The sequence below is a fragment of the Tenrec ecaudatus genome, chromosome 2, assembly GCF_050624435.1.
Source record: "Tenrec ecaudatus isolate mTenEca1 chromosome 2, mTenEca1.hap1, whole genome shotgun sequence".
NCBI classification, from domain to species: Eukaryota; Metazoa; Chordata; class Mammalia; order Afrosoricida; family Tenrecidae; genus Tenrec; species Tenrec ecaudatus.
Genome location: NC_134531.1, coordinates 113,020,937 through 113,040,750, shown reverse-complemented (window position 1 = coordinate 113,040,750; position 19,814 = coordinate 113,020,937). Strand labels below are relative to the sequence as shown.

General features: G+C 40.5%; 1 protein-coding gene across 1 annotated transcript in view; it reads right to left on the bottom strand.

The window, feature by feature from the left end:
* The window catches only part of CAMK4 (calcium/calmodulin dependent protein kinase IV), a 297,915-nt gene that overhangs the window by 108,475 nt on the left and 169,626 nt on the right, over window positions 1-19,814 (bottom strand). The window contains exons 3-5 of the mRNA XM_075543081.1: window positions 18,658-18,720; window positions 16,498-16,580; window positions 3,078-3,150 (exon numbers count right to left, since the gene is read on the bottom strand). Coding sequence (XP_075399196.1) covers window positions 3,078-3,150; window positions 16,498-16,580; window positions 18,658-18,720 — 219 coding nt within the window. The remainder of the gene's footprint in view (window positions 1-3,077; window positions 3,151-16,497; window positions 16,581-18,657; window positions 18,721-19,814) is intronic.

Genomic DNA, 19,814 nt, shown 5'->3' with positions numbered 1-19,814 from the left:
AAATATGCTTGCATGATGAACAACAGACTGCCAATGAACGCAAATGCAGAAGTCGAGAGCACAGTGAAAATTCCATCATGGAGAAGAACGTGAAAAGATAGTCGCTGTAGGAAAAAAGGAAAAAAGAAATGCCTTTTGTTGTTTCTACCTTACTCATAAAAAAAAAAAAAAAAACCAAACCCATTTCCCCTTACCACCAATTCTTATCTAGCCCTAACAGGTCCATCTTTGTGACCCAAACCCCACCCTATCCAAATTTAAGTGAACTAAGTGAGGACAAGTTGAGCTAAATGTAGCTTCTATTTTGAAATTTGAAGTTGAAACCAACTGACCCTTGAACCTGTTCAGAGTCCTGTTCAAATTTTACCATAATTGGCTGTTACGGGTGAACCTATCTTCCTCAACAATGATATGTGTTGCAGCCATACCCTGATGCAATCTGTTAGCAAGTCGGGTCTTTACAGATGCAATTCCTTAAGTCAACTTGAAGTCATATTGTAGTAACATGGATCCTGATGCACACAACAGGTGTCTTTATACATAGTGGAGAAGAGACACAGAGAGACAGACATCAGGGACAGGTGATCATGGAAAGACAGGTGGAGATTGGAATGATACTGCCTCAAACCAAGAACCACCTAGGGCTACCCAAACTGGAAGAGACAATGAATAATCTTCCCCTGCCCCCCTCCAGTGGAAAGCCAGGGAGCTGCGACACCTGATTTTGGATTTCTAGCCATCAGAACTGTGAGCACGTGCACTTGTTGGTTTTGGCCACCCACCTTGTGCTAATTCATTCCAGGAGCCCTGGAAACGGATGCACATATAAATTCAGGAAGGTAAGGGTTACCATAACCATCACCTTATGGACCAGGGACTGTATCCCCCTGCTTGATGGGATTGAACAACAGAATTGTATGTGAGTGGATATATTAGATTGTGTAAGATATGGCAAAAAAAGAATCTATTATAGGGAAAAATAAAATAAGGGCTCCTAAGGAAAAGGGGGGAGAAGAAGAGGAGCTGATATCAAGCCGTTTAAGAAGACATAAAGTGTTTTGAATCTGATTGTGGTACCAATCTAAAATGTTGCTTTCTTGTGAGTGAACTGTGGAATGTGATGACATCTGCCAGAGCTCCAAGTAAAATGATAAATAAAAAGAAAACACACATACACAAAAGCTGGTTGGGAGAGAGTGAGCAGAGACTGGCAGCGATAGGAAATGAAACAGCTATGTTTTATGATGTCCTGCTTCTTCATAAACATCCGGATGCTAACAATAAACTTGTGGCTGCATGTATTTGGTATCTTGTGCAAAATTGACCTTTAGAGTACACCCGTGAAAAACAGAAGTACTCAGAACAACTACTTTGAAGATTATTGCATTTTAAAATAAGGGCTAATTCACTCCATAAGTTTATTTAACTCCTCTACCAGCTGCCTGGCTGATTGTTCATTACCTCCAAGCTTATTTGAATAGCTAATATATGATCAACAGTAACAAGAGATTAGCTTCAAAGATGGGGATTTAAGAAAGGCATAAAATTGCCATGGTTAAACTGAGCCTGACAAAATCAAGATACAGGTTGCACAAGAATGCGCTAGACTTACATCTTGGATGCTAGGGGCTAGAAACGGCTACAAGAATACTTTTTCAGAGGGTGGACACAGTCATAGCACAATGGGGAGCAGGGTTACGTTCCTGGACGGTTGGGAAGGCGGATGTGCAGAGAGATGGGATTTGAAGAATTAGAAACCTTTCCCAAGACCACAAGACTAGGATGCCAGGGACGTCAAACACACTGTTCACAATGAAAACATGCATTGGAGCAGTTATCTGTGGCACAAGAAGGTAAAGTTGATATGCAATATTCATATAACCAGTAGCCGTGTTGAGTATTTTGAGCAAAACTTCATGGCAAACTTTCTCTACCTTTCATTCACCTCCATTTCAATTCCACTCCGCCCATCTTAGCAAAAAGACCCCTGCCTGAGGGGGGCGGGGAATGCTCTACCAGGAGAAACATTTAAGTATTCAATTGAGCCCATTGAATTCAGTCTGGATAATAATAAAGTCCGGTGACATGGCCTTGCTGGTCTCCTGCCTGCTTTTCTTTCTCTTTGGTCTTCCCCTCTACTCTCCCTTCCCCCCTCTATTCCTTCACTCCTTCCTTGTGGTCTTGACTCTGGTAAAACTGGGAGGAACACGGGCTTCTGTCATTATGGTGGTTTCTCAAGATACTGACCAGTGATTTAGTTGGGCAACGGACTTTGAATAATAGAATACATCTTAATACTGGGCATGTTTTACTAACGTGTCTCTTCATCCGATTGTGATAAACATCCCCCTTGGGTCCTGTCCTGTTTGTTTAAAGAGCAATGTGTCCTGGCTTTAGCTTGGATAAATGAATCATCAATACGTCCTAGCACATATTAGACACCTTTAAATAGATTGGGTGGTTTTAAACAGTGAACTCTTTTATCTAGGCAAATAATTCCTAATAAATTCAATTCAAACAAGCTTTACATATTAAATATATGTGAGTTAGCTTCTATCCTGAGCTTTAAAAATTCAGAGTTCAGTGCAAATTATTAACTCAGGCTTTTTCCCTTTAAAATAGAACGCTTCCACCTCCCATTTTTTTTCTTTCAGATTTACTCATTTCTGGTCTTGAGAGAAAATCAATAGTCTCTATGCTTCAAGGTCTATATTTATCACACTCACCCTTGCTGCACGTCCCTGCCAAATGGGGAGTCAAACCGCAAAGAAAGAAACTCAAGAAACTAGAAAGAGAAAAGGAACAAGGAAAGGCGCCGTGTTCTGGTTCCGTTCAGGTGGAAGGAAGAGTATTTTTGCAGAATTATGGTCATCGCATAGGATCACACATTTCATAGTTCAAAATAAATAGTCGTGAATAGTAAATGTAACTATTTTCAACACATGTCCTACCAACGATTCTACACTCTTTCACTGCCTATTTTATGGCTTCTCAAAGACATACGCTTCTTAGGTGATTATTCTACAAAAAGGACACCATTACTAAGAGCTACCCTGTCGCTGTGCCTTCCTACTTACAGCGACGGCCTCCAGGACTTGTTTCACGGCATCTGCAGCATCCCGTTCACTGTAGTATCCCTTTTCGACAATCCTAGAAGCAGCATGAAATATGTTTCAGGCACAGATGTTCAGCTGACTGAATATTCAAAATATGTTAAACAATGAGCATTTTAGCATTTGTGACAAGCGAACATCATACTGGGGGAAATTTCCATAAACAAACACCGATAACTGAAGAACAAATGAAGTCATCATGGAGGGTTTCATTTCACTTGGATCTACAACGATGCTCATGAAAGCGGCAGTGGGAAATGGAATCACATATTTCACTGGGCTAATCTGCTGCAAATTTATTTAAAGCGCTACCAAACAAAGCTGTCCCTTGGAGTAATGCGGTGTGCCTGACCCAAGCCGCGCATTCTCATTGCCCTCTTATGCATGTGAAAGTTGCACATTGGATTCAGAAGACTGTGTTAGAATTGATGCATTTCGTTACAGTGTTGCAAAGGATACTGAAAGTACCGTAGACTGCTAGAACAAGCAAATCTGTTTGGATAGAAACTTCGTCTCATCTATTTTGGACATTTTGTCAGGAGAGACCATCCACTGGAGAGGACACCGTGCTTGGCAGATAAGAGGAAGAGCCTCAACAGACGGAGTGACCAGATGGCTGCAGCGATGGGCTCAAACAGCAGCAAGAGTGAGGGCAGAGCAGGACCACGCGGATTTTATTCCGTTATGCATAGGTTAGCTATGAAAAGACGCCTAACAATAGCACCCTAACATCTTTGGGTTTAGTCAGCCGTTGCCTGTACTGTAGAATTGGGGGAAAATATTTTTAACTGCACATCAAAGATCCCATTAAACATATTCAAAGTGGGCCAAAGGGAGCACACCAAAGCCCAAACAGAATCAAGAGCGAAACCAAAGCTGTGTAGGAGTCCCTCCACCACACTGGTGCCCTGTGTGTTCCAACGCAGAACTGCTCCACCAGGTGTTCTTGTACCTCTCGGTGGATTCAAACTAGTAGCTGAGAATAAATCTTTGCACCACAGTAGCCTGATATCTGAAGGGACTTCAAATTTTTTATTTGGTTTACCATCTTCAAACAGAAGGCAGTGTTTTTGTTAGCCTGATTTTAAATACATTTTGAGCATATGGATATAAGCATATTTGATGTTTCAAGGTCATTTGGTCCAGCCCACTCGTACCTCTGCAAGAGAACGAGGAGGCTCTCTGCACCCATAGATTCCAAGTCTAGGAAACCCAAAGGGGCAGCTCCACGATTTGATATGGTTGCTATGAGTTGGAATCAACTTCATGACAGGGAGTTTGTGTTTTTTTTTGTTGTTGTTATAATTAGGGGACATAATGTTTATTTGTTGTTTTTTTTTAAAAACAACGACCTCACACATTCACACCGATATTTGCAATACAAAAATCAGGATCACAGCTTCTTCCCTCACAAATCTGCATCTTATTCTGTATTCTCTATTTCATTTCTCTCCTACAATGTATTTCAATGATAGCCTTATATTAGGTCTTTATCTCACGATTTCTGTTTTTCTTATTGCCGTTGAGTCAGTTCTGACTCCCGGTAACCTCACATGACTGAGAATAAACGTTCTCATAGGGATTTCTAAGCTGCAATATTTACAGAAGCTGACTGTCCTGTCTTTCTCAGATGGAGCAGCTAGGACGTGGGAAATGCTGACTTCCCAGTTAGAGGTCAAGTGCTTTAACCACTGACTCCTTTCATCTCACAAAATACATATAATAAATACTTCAGAAGCACAATATCAACACTTGGAGCACTAATTTGAATGCTGAAAGGTTGCAATTTTTCAATCTTTTAAAAAAGTTTCCCTGTTTCTTTTTGTCCCTATGGTATATTCCACCAGGAATGTACCATCAAATTACTCTTCCCAAGTGACTTCATTTTGTTTCAACACCAACTAGCCACACATTCAGGCTCATTTGTTTTATTCTGAGTTTTATTTCAGAGATGAATGCTTGTAGTCTAAGTATATTTTAAAATTAAAACATTCACTTAGTTTCTAAGTAAACCCTATAAAAGAAATGTATTTACTTAAGCCTACCTACAATCTCTGTTCTTTCCATGCTTATTTCCCTTATTGTATAAATTTAAAAATACATAATAGTGTATTCCATAATTTAAAAAGTATGAGTAGGAACACATATACACATTCAGCCTCCCTTTTTCTAGGAAAGAAGGTCACTGTTATAAATTATAATAAATATACATGAATGATAGGCTGAAAGGAATAACATTCTGAGTTACTGCATATCCATAACAGTTTGTCTGTGGGCTAATGTTTTTAGTCAACTTGGTTATCTTCCTAGACACTCTTAAGTATATTCATATTACTCAATTTTCTCTTTTTATGAGAAATATGATTGTCAGAAAATCTGATAAGTATCTGATTCTTTGCTCAGCGAGTAACTTGTATATTTTTGTATGAAAGTCGGCAAATGATTTTTGTGTAAAGTCCTTAAAGCTAAGTTTTATATGAATAAATTTCAGTGTTGGTCCTTATGGATTGAATGTTCAGATTTGTGACATGCTCTTTTATATGAAACATTTAGAAAATATTAAGAATTTCCTTTGGATTAGAATAATTTCTCTACTTTTATCTACTATGTGGGCATATATTTCTGATATCATTTCCATGGTTGAGGGGAGCTTATTTTACTCTGAGTTTCTGCTCTCTTACTGTGGTTTTGTATTGGGCTAACCTGATTTTTCTGTTGCTGATCATATTTAAGCCAAACTGGGTCTTCTTCATCTTTTAGGATAGGAAAATGGATCAGGCTATCCTTTCTAATTTCATGTTTTTTTAATTTCTAGTTATTATAATACAGGGTTAAAATTATTTCTGGGATTCATTCTGTCATTTTTATCTGGAACTTTATTCTGTTGGCTTCACTGTCTATCCTGATCCATTTTAATTCCCTTCCCAGTACTTTCTTTTTGATCTGAGCATCCTTTCTCAGAAAGGAGTTAAACATGACTCATTGGCCTTGACTGCATGGACCTCCTCAGACATTACCGTGGTGCACACACTGTACTTCTCAGACTGGAAGAGCAAATAGTCTCCCACGTCCACTTGCTGGTCTTGTATTGAACGATAAAGCTTCCCAATCATCTGGATATTTTAGCGATTTTAGTATTCCCTGTACCCGAGTCCACCAGAGGTCATCTTGCTTTTGGACACCACATGAACCTTATAACTGTCCTCAGTTTGCTCTCTTCCCTTTTAGGCTTCATGGGATACCTTGCCACCTGCTCTTGTTATACATATTGTCATTTGTAGATTTGAGGTTTCCCTGTTCTTTGTTCTGTGTACACTTATGGGAAGATTTTAAATCGACCTTATTACTGTTTCCACCTTCTCAGAAATTTGAGAGAAACCACTTTTTGGATGGCAGGTCTAGTATCAACTTGCATGAGATACTTTCAGCTGGGGCAGAATTTATGCCAAAGACCTGTCTGAAATGATCGAGTCAACATGTACAACAGATAAATCCTCAACAATTTCTGGAATTTTGCCTTCGATTTTTATTCTAGACTGCTAAGTCCTTTATATAGCATTGTTGTTTCTCAGAGTGTATCTTTTTTTTAAAATGCTGCAGCAGGAAGTTGTACATTCTCCAAGTATCTGGCATTAAAGGCTGAATTTGTAGCTCTAAAATTCTTATGAAATGGTAAATGGAATGTGGGGGGGAAAAAGAATAAAACATTTTTGACAAAAATGAAAAGACTCTTTACTAGGAAAGACTTCAATGAGTACAATTTTCAAGATTCAGTAAAAGTTACACCAAGTACAAAATTTTGCAATATGTAAAAATTCAATTATTAGGTCTTCCCCACCCAGTTATTTGGAACATTGGCAAGAAACACAAGCTTATCATCTCTTTCAATGGAAAAAGGCACATATTTCATCACCTTTTTACTTGGGAGGTATTTGTTGTTCACTAGGATCAAATTATGTCTTAAGACAGTATTCGTTGTCCCAGCTCATGATTAGTTTAGCCAGGTTACTCCTTGTCACCTTTTCAATTCCAACTTGTCACCACTTTATAGTTTCTAAGCTATCACCTTTACAGAAGCAGAGTCTCTCTCCTACAGAAGAGTGTTGGCTTAACTACTCACTATACCTCCACGGTTCCTTGCTAGAAAGTCTATTTAAGAAATTGTCATTTATTTCTTGAAGTACATCTTTGGAATATGTCAAAATGAAGGAGGAGGGAAGGAGAAGGACTCTTGTGTTGGACTGAGCGCTTTGCCTATCTTTCACCACTCTCTGCTTCTTGCTCTTTGTGGGGACTGTGTGGCACAGCCAACACACCACAAAATGTGATGAGTGTCTCCTCGGTGCATTGTTCTGAGCCTGGGGACCTTGGCCCTCCCTAATCCGGTTAATATTTGTAATTGGCTACAAAGATGATGGAAGAGCATGCCTAGTGCTTAATTTTTCTTTGCAACTTGCTATCACCCCAGCAATGAATAAAATCAATTTCCTTTGTACCTGCACAAAACTGGCAATCACCAGCCCAGGGCTATGCCACACTGCTTTGTGGCGTCTCTCCCCAGGGTGCTAGTCGAGGTTGAGTCTGTGGAAGGAGGAGGAGTTTCAGCACGTGCTGATGATGACCATGTTGCAGCCTCCCTAGGGATTACAGCTCAATGTGAAGAGCGTCAAAATCTCGGGCATGCGCAGACAACTTGCACAGACAAGAGTAGCCTCCCTGGTGGGAAACCTAAGCTGTCTATTAAAGTCATGTGAGCTCTCCTGGGCAGTTAGAAGGGCACTCATGCTTCACCTCCTGGGATTTCTTCTGTATAATTTGGCCTAGTTATATGCCTGTGTATTTCCATGTGGGTATAATTTAGAGTGAAGTGTCTGTATTTCAGAACACTTCTGATTAAGAATGTCTAAGCAAGGGCTAGATGAAGAAATTAATTATTTGGGAGGTATTTTGAGGTAGGATTAAAGAATGAGTAGAGAGTATAAGAACATTTAATGGGAATTTCCTATTTGTCTAAATAAATGTTGAATGAGTAGAAAGATACACATAATGAACAGAGAGGATCTATATGTTGTGATTAGGTGCCACAGAGTCAGTTCCATACAAGAAAAGGAAACACTGCCTGGCCTGACTACCTTCAAAATTGGTCTCAGGTTTGAGCTCATTGCTGCAGCCACTATGTCGATCTATCCAGGATCTTCCACGCTTTTTGCTGCCCTTTTACTAAGCATGATGCCCTTTTCCACGGACTAGTCTCTCCTGACATGTCTGAAGTATGTGAGATGAAGTCTCACCCTCTGGTCTCTAAGGAGCCTTTTGGCTGTACTTTCCAAGACAGTTGCTTTGATCTTTTGGCAGTCCGTGGCGCTTTCAATGTTGTTCACCAGCACCATAATTCAAATGCAGGGATTTTTCTATGTCTTCGTAATTTAGTGTTTTCGGTTTCCTCAGTCTCAACTTGAATTTACTGAGCTATCTGTGGTCTGTTCCACAGTCAGCCCCTGGCCTAGTTTAAGCTGCTGATATTGACCTTCTCTAGCATGTCTTCCAATAGATGTAGTCAATTTGATGTTGCTGTATTTCATCTGGGGAAGTCCATGTTTATAGCTAGCTGCCTTTTATGTTCATGAAAAAAGGTATTTTCTATTAACTAAATATCTATGCAATCTCCAGCTTTGTTTCTATCATCAAGACCATGTTTTCCAATTACTATTCCTTCTGTTTTCAACTTTTGCATTACAATTATGAATAATTATCCCTACATCTTGATTGCATCTTAGATCAATTTCAGACTGAAAATATTGATAGAATTCCTCAATTTATTCATCATTAGCTTTAGTGGTCCATAAATTTGAATAACAGTTGTATTGATTAGATTTCCTTGAAGGCAAAAGATAAATTCTATCACAGACAGCATTTTAATTCAAGATAAATCTTAAAATGTCCCTTTTTGTTATTATTAAAAGATAATTTTATTGGGGGCTCTTATCACTCTTATAACAACCCATACATCAATTGTTTCCAGCATATTTGTATATATGTTGCCATCATTATTTTCTAGGTATTAACTTTCTATTGAGCCCTTGGTATCAGTTCCTCTTTTTTCCCTCCGCACACCCTCACGACCCCTTGATAAATTATAAATTGTTATTATGTTTATATCTTAAACCAACTGCTGTTTCCCTTCCCCCACATCTCTGTTGTTTGGGGAGGGTGTATGTGGTTATGTGTTGATTATTGTGATCGGGTCCCCCTTTTATTACTCTCATTCCTGTTATCTCTTATCTGTACCTGTGTACATGCTCTGGTCTAGCCCACAGTGAAAGGCAGTACTGGAGTCATGATAGTGAAGGTTGAGAAGCCTCAAGGAACCAGAGGAATATTGTATGTTTCATCAATTCTTCACTGTGCCCTGGTTAACTCAGCACTTCTTGTGACCCTTCTATGAGGGGATGTCCCATTGTCTACAGATGGGTTTGTGTCTCTGCTCCAACCCACCTCGTTCTCAACAATCTGGTTTTTGTTTGTTTGTTTGGAGTCTTCTGATGCCTGTTACCTGGTCCCTATGGCACCTCATGATCACACAGGCTGGTGTGCTTCTATGTGAGCTTGTTGCTTCTCTGCTCGATGGCCGCTTGCTTAACTTCCAGCCTTTAAGACCCCACATCCTATATTGTTTGCTAGCCAGGCACCATCTGCTTTCTTCACCACATTTGCCTATGCAACTATTTTGCCTTCAGCGATTGTGCTGGGAGGGTGAGCATCACAGAATCCCAGTTTGTTAGAAAAAAGTGTTCTTGCTTTGAGGCAGGGTATGAGCAGAGGCCAAAAGCCCATCCACTACCTCAGTGTATTGCCATATACATATATGTACCAAGGCCAATACCTCTATTTTTATGAATTTATGTATTTACATATGTACACACCTATGCTTATACCTCTAGCCATAGCTTTGCTTCCTAGAGCTTTCCTCCATTTCCTTTGACTTTCCTCCTTCTCCGCCATCATGCTTGCCCTACTTCCACCTCTCAGTAATTCCTCTCAGCTATATTGTTGTTGCTCCAACATCCCAAGGATCTCTATGTCCTCCTTGCTGTTGATTTTAATTCCCTAGTTTTTCCCCTGTCTGTGATGTTGTTTGCTCACCGCTCTCTTTCTCCCACCTCCTCCCCCAAGTCCCTCCAGGACCATCAGTTCTGTTGCTTTCTCCTCAAGCTTGGTTCCCATGCCTGTCTTATATAAGTAGGCAACCCCAAAATATCCCTTTTTAAGATGAATGAAACCCCATTCTTCTTGATTATGTCATTTTCAGCATAGTAAACTATATGATTTTCTGATTCAAAATGGCCAATGCCTATCCATTTCAGCTCACTAATGCTTAATTATTGATCTTTATTTGTTCCATTTCATTTTTTATAATTTCAAGTTTTCCTAGATTCCTATTTCATACATTCCAAGTTCTGATTATAAGTAGAGTTTTGCAGATGTTTCTTCTTGTTTAGAGCTGTGCCCATCAGGAAATAAAGACCCTGAGGGCTTTACTCCATTCACATCATTATGACTGAGCCTGCTTTGAGAAGGCAGCTCTTCCTCTGCATATTTTGAGTGTCTTCTGACGAACAAGCTCATCTTCTGGCACGATCGCTGACAATATTCTGCTTCTCGTCATTAGGCTTTCAGTGTCTGAAAATGTCTTGATGTTATCCATAAGGTGCTCAGTGGCTAATTTCTCCAAAGTGGCTAATTTCTCCAAAGCCTATTTTTAATGTATAATGCATGTAATATATATCTCAATACGTAAATCCACATATATCCACATATGTATATCTATATCTCCACTCTTTCATTTATTTAGTAAATAACATCGGGGGAGCTGCTGAGAACAAAGCACTGATGCACGCATAGTGTTTACAGTTCTATGGTGTCTCTTGGTTCAGACCAAGCGACAGATAAGGATTGATGCAGCGTGCTAGGCATGGTGACAGAGGCTTTACAGAAGCGCCCTGAGTCTGTGAGGAAAAGACAGTCATCTTATTTAGAGGAATGCGCATTAGAAAAATGGTTCTAGAGGAAGTTGTCCCGTAACTCATACCGAAAGGTCCAGTTGGAGGAAGAGTGGGAGTTGGAGTGTGGAAATAGACTTGAGAGGAGCTTGTAGGTGGATAAGAGGAAGATTATTCTAAGAAAATTAACCTGTGCTAAGTTGACTGTAAGAGTGTAAAGATGGAGTGGTGACAGTCAATGTTTGTTACTGTATGATAGGAGCCTAGATTGTGCAACTCGTTAGCATCCTCTGCTGCTAGCAAAAGGGTGAAGGTTTGAGTCTGCCTGGAGGCAGTTCAGAGAAAATCCTGGCAATCCATTCCCAAATAATCCGCCATAGAAAACCCAACGAAACACAGTTCTATTCCGACTCACTTGCACTTACAATTAGTTAGTGTCTACTTAAAGGCAACTGATTAGGTTGGCAAGGGCCAGGCACTTGCTGAATATATTAAAGAATCAGTGGTCCCTGCCTTGGATGAGATCACATATAATGGATACCTGAACTTTTAAATAACCCGAGATTCTAAATAACCAATGATGTAATTTATGTTGTACTGGAAGGATTTATTAATTCTGTAGTCAGGAACAACCTCTTTAAAGTAGCCATGTTAGGACAAGAGCTCAAAATGTCAACTCAGTCTCATTCCTCTTGGTGGTGAATTCTGCACACCTTGATATGGCCAACTACCATCCTTCAACTACTTCTCTCTCAAGCTGCTTCTGCTAAAAAGAGAATTTTATTCCCAGACAATTTGTTAATCAGAGTGTCACAGAGTTAGGTTACTGGAAGTCAGATATGAAACTTTTAATATTTTGTTAATTTGAGCTCCTACCCTGGCTGACTAGAAAAATCAACTGCTGTAAACTCGTCAAGTCGCATTTGTCAAATGCTGGTTTAAATTTTATAAGTGTGATTCTACGGGGAGAGCTGAATGGCCATGCTAGGGACTGATGAGGTCCTTGCCATCTTTTCTCTCTAGGCTCTATCGCTCTAGGAGTTAACTCCCTGTTTAGATGGCTGCTTGAGTCACGCACAAGACCTAGCATCGACTCGCGCTCAAAGTAGGTATTCAATAAATGTTTCTAGAATTAATACTAATTACCTAGCGAGTGGATGCCAGAAAATCTTCAGGCAATGGCTACTTTATCAAGCCATATACCTACATTTCCTGCAATGGGGAACCAATGACTAGACTGAGAAGCCATGCTCATCACAGACACTGGCTGTGGTCCCAGAGAAAGATCAGCCATGCCAGTGATCTCCTAGCTCCTGCAAATAGAGCAAGTGGAAATGTTATTCCTGGATTTGGAGTTAAACACAGTTTTTACATACGACTAGGACAGCACAAATCTTTTTAGAAATCTATTTTAAATAAAAGCAAAACCACTTAAATTCAATAAAATAAGGCACTTGTTTTAGGACATACCACTTAAAAGAGCACCCATAAAATTCAGTTGGCACTTCAAAAAAACCTTGCCAATCACATTTAACCATAGAGTCAAATGGTTTGTGCTTTTATACAAAATAAACTAGGCCACCTTACTCTTTAGAAGCGATGAAGGATTCATTCCTTCTTGTGGTTGTTAACCTCTAAACCAGTGGTTCTCAACCTTCCTAATGCTGCGACCCTTTAATAGAGTTCTCCATGCTGTGGTGACCCCCAACCATAAAATTATTTTCATTGATACTTCATCACTGTAATTTTGCTACTGTTATGAATCATAACATAAATATGTAATATGCAGGATGTATTTTCATTGTTACAAATTGAATAAAGCATAGTAATTAATCACAAAACAATATGCAAATAATATACTATGAAAAATTTATTTCTAATGACAAGTAAATGAAATTTTGTCTTGAAACATGGTGTAGCATGGATCACAGTCTTCATGCCTCGTACTCGTATGTGGGCATGACTGCATGTGGGTGGACCCACTGGGAGACGGATACAGAGCCGTGTCTCGGGTCCTAAGACCATCAGAAATATGCGTTCATGATGGTCTTAGGCGACCCCTGTCAAAAGGTTGTTTGACCCCCAAAGGGGTCGCGACCCACAGGTTGAGAAGCACTGCTCTAAACAGATTTCATTTGGTTGATAATTTTATTTTTTCTATTCCAATATTCTCATGGCTCTATTTCTCTTTGTGGTTTTTTAATGAATTTTTCGAATGCTCCATGTGCATGCAAGAACTGGAAAACAAAAAGGACAGCAGGATCGATGGGTTCACACTACCATGTTGGCAGAGAGCATCGACTCTGCAGTGGATTGTCAGAAGAATGAACAGACCAGTCTTACAAAGAAAAACCAAACCACCACCAACAACAACAACCAGAATGCTCCTCAGAAAGGGAGGGAGGCATGACTTCATTCACTTACTTTGGACAGACCAGCTGCTAGAAAAGGACATCATACTTGTTACAGGAAGGTCAGTAAAAAGGAGGCACATCCCCAATGAGAAGGAGTGACACAATAGCCCAACAAGGGACCCAGCCGTCCGATGATCATAAAGGGGCTCAGGGCCAAGCACAAGTTTGCTGGTTACATGTAAGCTCTCCATGAGTCACAGCTGATTCAACGACATCTAACAATAACAAACAACTCATTTCCCTTCAAATTTAGTACCTTGGTTTCCGTCCTATTTTGTTCTAAGGTACAGTCCTTTAAGGTTCATTTTCAAAGGCTCAGGAACACGACACCTTGCCAGGAGGACATGTAAATTCCCTCCGTCCCATTTTGGGCAGTGCTGAAAACAAAATGGTTTCTAGAATTTAATTAGTAAATCTGACCTAAAAGACTGTCCTGGGATCTCAGTTCCTACAGCTTCCTCAGCAGCTAAGGGGCTTAGCAGACTGCCGGAGAGGTGGGAAGGAAGCCCAGTGGTGACGTAATGGTTCCATGGGATCTGAGGTTGCTGTCTTCTGGCCTCAATAGGCCTTCTTACTCCAAGACTGGTTTTTGTTTGTTACTTTCGCCATTGGTGTTATGGCCCATGAGCTTCTGCCTCTTCAGTTGCTTCTGTTTTCCTTCAAGTATATTAAAATTGGAGGATGAGAAAATATGAACAGTGCTCATTTCTCTCCACGGATCTGCTTTAAAAGATGACGCCTGTGCACTTGCTCCTGTCACACTAATTGTCGAAAATTGAATTGAGTGCATCTCCAGCCGTTATTAGAACAGCTGTGCGGCTGGAAAACTCTAATTCAATCCTGTCCTGAGGCCCTCGGTCTTCCTAGCACACAGATTCGGAGCCCTGCTGCTCTTCCCACCAATAGCAGCTTCCTCTCCAGTGGATGAACTATTATGTAGCTGGAGGTTTGCATGAGAAATGTATTGGTCCACTGGGAACACATGTAATTCTGCATAAAAACCAATCAACATATTGCAACATATTGTGAATTCCCAGTCAAATAAGCGATAGGCAAGTCTCTTGTCAGTAATATGGAAAAGATTCCCTGTGTTTAATGAGAAAAACAGTGCGCTCATAGAAGTAAAAGGTTGGAGAAGACAAGAAAGCCTGTTTCTAGTTCCAATGGTCAGATTTAGGGATGATCACTAACGTTTACTAATTCTCAATTTCCACACCTGCAAAGTCGGATTAAGGAGCCCGAGTGGCACAGTGGCTGAGAACTCGTCTGCTAACTATAAGTTCAATGGTTCAAACCTGCCCAGCGGCTCCAGGGAGAATGGTCTGGTGCGCTGCTTCTGGAAAGAGAATCACCTAGGACACCCTATGGGACGGTTCTTCCTAGTGACATTAGAAACAAACTGAAACTTGGAGAAGCAGTACAAATACTTTGGGGAGCTGCCTGGAAGAGACAGCAAGTTCAACACAGTGGCGTGGGGGGAGGGAAGAAAAGGAAGGTGTCTCGCCTAGACAATCACCACTAGCCTCCGTTGAGACCCTTCTGCTTGGAGTCCATCCATTGTCTCATTGCACATCCACTTCTTCTTCTGCAGCATTTCTGGAGCGTGGACTGTGCTCCGGGCACTCAGCCTATGATCACTAGTGCCCTCGCCTTCTGGGTGAACCTTGTACTCAGCAACTTAAGCAGTGAGAGCTTCATATGTGTGCGCCTCTTACTCTTTCTAATGCCGATCTGCTTAGTCCCTTTGCTTCCTTCTCCAATTCCATTCTTCTCTGATTACCTCGATGAGCCAAGCAAACAATTCCTGATAACCCCCAGGAAAAACACAGGAGGTGGAAAATCGAAAAGAACTTAAACGTTTTTCCTTTTCCTATGCACATTTTTGCCTACTATGCTCTGTAAATTTTCAGGAATGCTCTCTAGTCTCACATTTTTGTTTTGAGTGATAAACAGATAACTAAACTTGGCTGTAATTGGCCATACTAAAACATGTATTGCTCTGCTAAAACATGTATTGCTCTGCAGCTTGGAATTTCTTAACATAGGTTTTGGTTTTGTTTGTTTTTTTGAGAAAGTGGGTTTTGAATGTTTACTAATATGCTTTTAGAAGTTTTGTTGTTTCTTTGGAGGTAAATGCTTGCAAAGGTTAATAAATATTACAATGTATTCCCTCTTTACAAACCAAGCATGACAGGTTTTCCTCTGCCTACAAACTATACATGAACAACTCTCCCTTGCAGGAAGTACAGTCAGAATGGTCCTTCGAAGTGAGTACTGATGAAGTTTCACTTATTTTAGGCATGCCATCCTTTGGGGAAGGACCTCATGCTCTGTAAAGCAGAGGATCATTGACAAGGAGAGTCTCTCGCCGATGTGTTGGATGCAGCGTCTCCAGCAATGAGGTCACATGTGGCAGTGGCTGCAGGGATGGTACTGATGGGGCAGCGTTTTTGCAGCTATACCTAAGGTCACCAAGAGCAACCTAAGATCCTCGCATTGAATATTATTTTCTTCTATCCTATAGCTTACTCACAACTCCCTGCCATCGAGTGGTTTCTGGCATTTACCGACTCAATAGGGCATTTCTGAAGCCGTCCGTCTTCATGCGAACAGATAGTCACGTGTTTTTCCCTCAGAGCTGGTTGGTTTGCACCATCAGGACTCTGTCCTATACTTCTCTTAATATGGATCACACAAAAATTACCAGCTGGCACCAAGGGCTCAAGCAGAAAGAAAATGCTTTGGAAATGATGATGGCAACACGTGCACAAATGTGACTGACGCTATTGGTGTGTGCATTGTGATAAGAGCTGTAAGAGCCCCCACGGAAATGATTCAAAGAAAGAAAGAAATTATCAGCTGGTGTGTTCTGATATTCATGAAAATTTTAGATAAAAAATTGTCTGTAGTCTTTTATCTTGTTGGTTAGAAATAAACCCTTTCTTGATAAGATTTCTAGGACCAACTCACCTGTCAAACAGTTCTCCTCCTGTGACGAGTTCCAGAACCAGGCTGATTTCTGTGGGGGTTTCAAATATCTCTTTAAGTTTTATCTGAGGAAAAATATATAAAACAAAGAATATCACATGGATTTCCTATTTTCACCTTTCTTGGAACTAGCTGAAGTTATGAGGGGGAAAAAAATCACACTCTCTATACTAGTACTATGTGGTAGCATTGTTTATAGAGCTTCTAGTATCAGAACGGCATTTGTCTTCCACCTCATGAATTCTCGTCATTAGTAACCTAAATTCTGATGGTTTTCCTTTAATCAGTTCAAAGATGACTTGCCTTATACACACTTCTTAAAAGGTTGCTTAAAACATTTCAACTCCCGTGTTGCTCCAAATTAAAAACAAGCAAATAGTACAAGTTCCCAAACCAGTTGAAAGCACCATCGTTGCCGGCAATATAAATAAATCTTTTTCTTGAGAAGGAGCTTGGAATTCAAAGTCTGTAGCAGACCACCCGAGAGGGTTTGTCTGAATAGAAAGAATGCCCCTTACCACCTCTAAAATTGTTTGTGGATAAAAGAGCGCTAATAAAAGTGGGGACGGGAGTTATTTGGTGGACTATAACAGGGGTTTGACACGTTCCAAGAATCCAACCAAATTTACGTGTTCTCTCCAGTAGTCAGGACCCAGAGACCAGGGTTAAACTACATGGAAGGCAAAGTCCAAATTGGTTTCTCTTGGGAATAAAAAAAAAGAGAGGCGGTGTGAAAGCAATGGTGAATGTGGCAAGTCTTGTTAAATGCTTGTCCCTTTTCCCTAGACTTGACTGAAAATGAACTCCAGGTTTTGTAGAGAGAATTAAGGTGCCTACCCTAAATTAGAGAGCATGGTTGGTCTAACCCACTTACGGCAACCTTGCTGCCGAATGTCTCAGCCTCCTTGCAGATATGGGTGATTATAGGGCCAGCTTTGACTAATAAAATCTGAGTGAAATTTTACTGTAGAATATATATATTCTACAGTAAATATACATATATATTCTACAGTAAATATACATATATATTCTACAGTAAATATACATATATAGTCTACAGTAAATATACATATATATTCTACAGTAAATATACATATCTATTCTACAGTAAATATACATATATAGTCTACAGTATATGTGTGTGTGTGTGTGTGTGTGTGTGTGGCTCTTTTTCCTGTCTTGGCTATAGACCCAACAGCAAGTGAGGAATGTGAAGGACTTATCTGGGGACTCTGAAGAGAAAGCGTCAGGGTGACACCTGCACGGAGGACAGTGGGATGAAGGACAGGAAGCGTTTGGTCCTAAATGGTGCGCTCCGCTCTGGAGCAGCTGAGGCAACATGAACAACTGCACGCATACTGATGTCTTGTAATAGGAGGAAAAAGGTGCTTAGACTACCACATTTGTGTTTTCTGTTATTTATAGGTAGATGTGTCTCTAATTCATGTATGATGTTTCAAACGCATTGCCTTGAGCAAACACTTTTTCAGAGCAATGGGTAAAATATGTACTTTGGATAGATGGCTCAATTTATAAAGCCAAGTCACGGCCTAGAAGATGATTTTTTTTCATTTCACTTCATTGGCTCCAAGAATGCTTTTTGTCTGTTTTTCCATCAGTGGCTTCATCCAGGGGTAGCTTAAAGCAGGGCTATTGAGAACATCTTATTTTCTCTATTCAAGTACAGCATTTTGGTGCATCCTCGCATTATTCCGGAAACAGATACTCTCTCAAAGGAGATTGAAATGACTTTGGAAAAACAAAGCATTTTCTTCACAGGCTTTTCCAGCAATGGCATATTAATAAGGTAGGTACACAAAAGAAGGGGGGAGGCGGGGAAGCCAGTACTTTATTAGAGAGAAACAAAACTCTCCAATTGTTTTGCTCTTCTTTCATGCATGAAAATAAAGATGGTATATATATTGCTGATCTGTTCATTTTCAGAACTCTTTCAAGGGATATTATTTTAAAGATTTATTCACTCAAAGAATTGAAAATGTGATTAGCTGGGGACAAGAGCCGGTCACGGTAGCTGCTCAGGGAGAAGGAGTCCCCTATTAACCATTAAGCATGGAGAGTTAAGAACAAAGGTCCCATTCTCGAGCTTTGGAAAGGATTTGAAATAGGTTAAAATCCACTTACAATGTTTGGGTGTGAAAGGCGAAGAAGAACTCCTATCTCAGTCCTGACGATTTTTTTGTCCACCTAAAAGGTAAAATAAAAGATCAATGGAAGAACTGCCACCTTGAAAACATCCAGAAGATCAGAAACAACAATGCTCTGGGAAAATCAGGGAATCGCAGGAGCAAATTCACAGCCTCCCCCCCACCCCACCCCGTCTCCCCTGTGCTTCAGGTGCCATGTCTTCCTTCTTGGCTTCAAGTACAAAGTCAAGACAGATTCCAATTCAGATCATGCCTTGACAGACCCCTTGCACGATTTTTTTGAAAAGTCACCTCTCAACTTGAAGCACGAGTCCCTCATAAGGTCTTCCTTCTCCTCCATTTTTTATGGAAGTCTGTGCCTTGAGCCCAGAGTGCTAGCAGTCTGCCTACTTCAAAGAGAGATGCGCACATAGTCCACCATAACCAATCAGTGGCCATCGTGATAGGGTCAGAGACATGCATCAAACCAAGTCACCCAATCAGAGCTCGCCCTAGAAATGTTGCTCAAATAATCAAGAAAGAGATAATCTCCTTTTCTCTAAAATTATGAAAGAGGACGAGACTAGCAGCTCACAGCTCACATTGGTATATGAGGGGGGTTCACAACTTCAAAAAACGAAAGGATAATGGAGCTAAAACTAATTAGAAGATCCTGGATAGAGTAGGAGAAAAATGTCATGTAGGAAACTGACACTGACTGAGGAAAATATGATGAGGACTGTATTCCTTAACGTACAACAGAGGGAATCTGGAACGCTGGTCTTCCACAGCAGGAGAGCTCCCACTTTGGTAAGTTAGAGAGGTAAAGTCCAAGTACATTATTCTGCTTTAAATATCGTTCCCAACATTCTCCCCTTAACTGCGATGCGGCCTTATAGTGAGCACAGGGTGAATTGTATCTCCCTATAGAAGCAGACGCTATCCTTTAGCTCTCTCTTCCCAGTGCCCCCCAACCCCCCTCATCCCTTCGCCCAATGCGGGTATTAGGTTTCCTCATCTGTCAGCTCAGGGACCTTGATGTAGCTACCACCCCCCTTAGGACACATGTAACTCCTTTATTTCACTCTCTCTCTTATCTTTCTGATCCTCTATGACTTTACTATAAGCTTTATATATTGTCGCCGTATGTTTGCA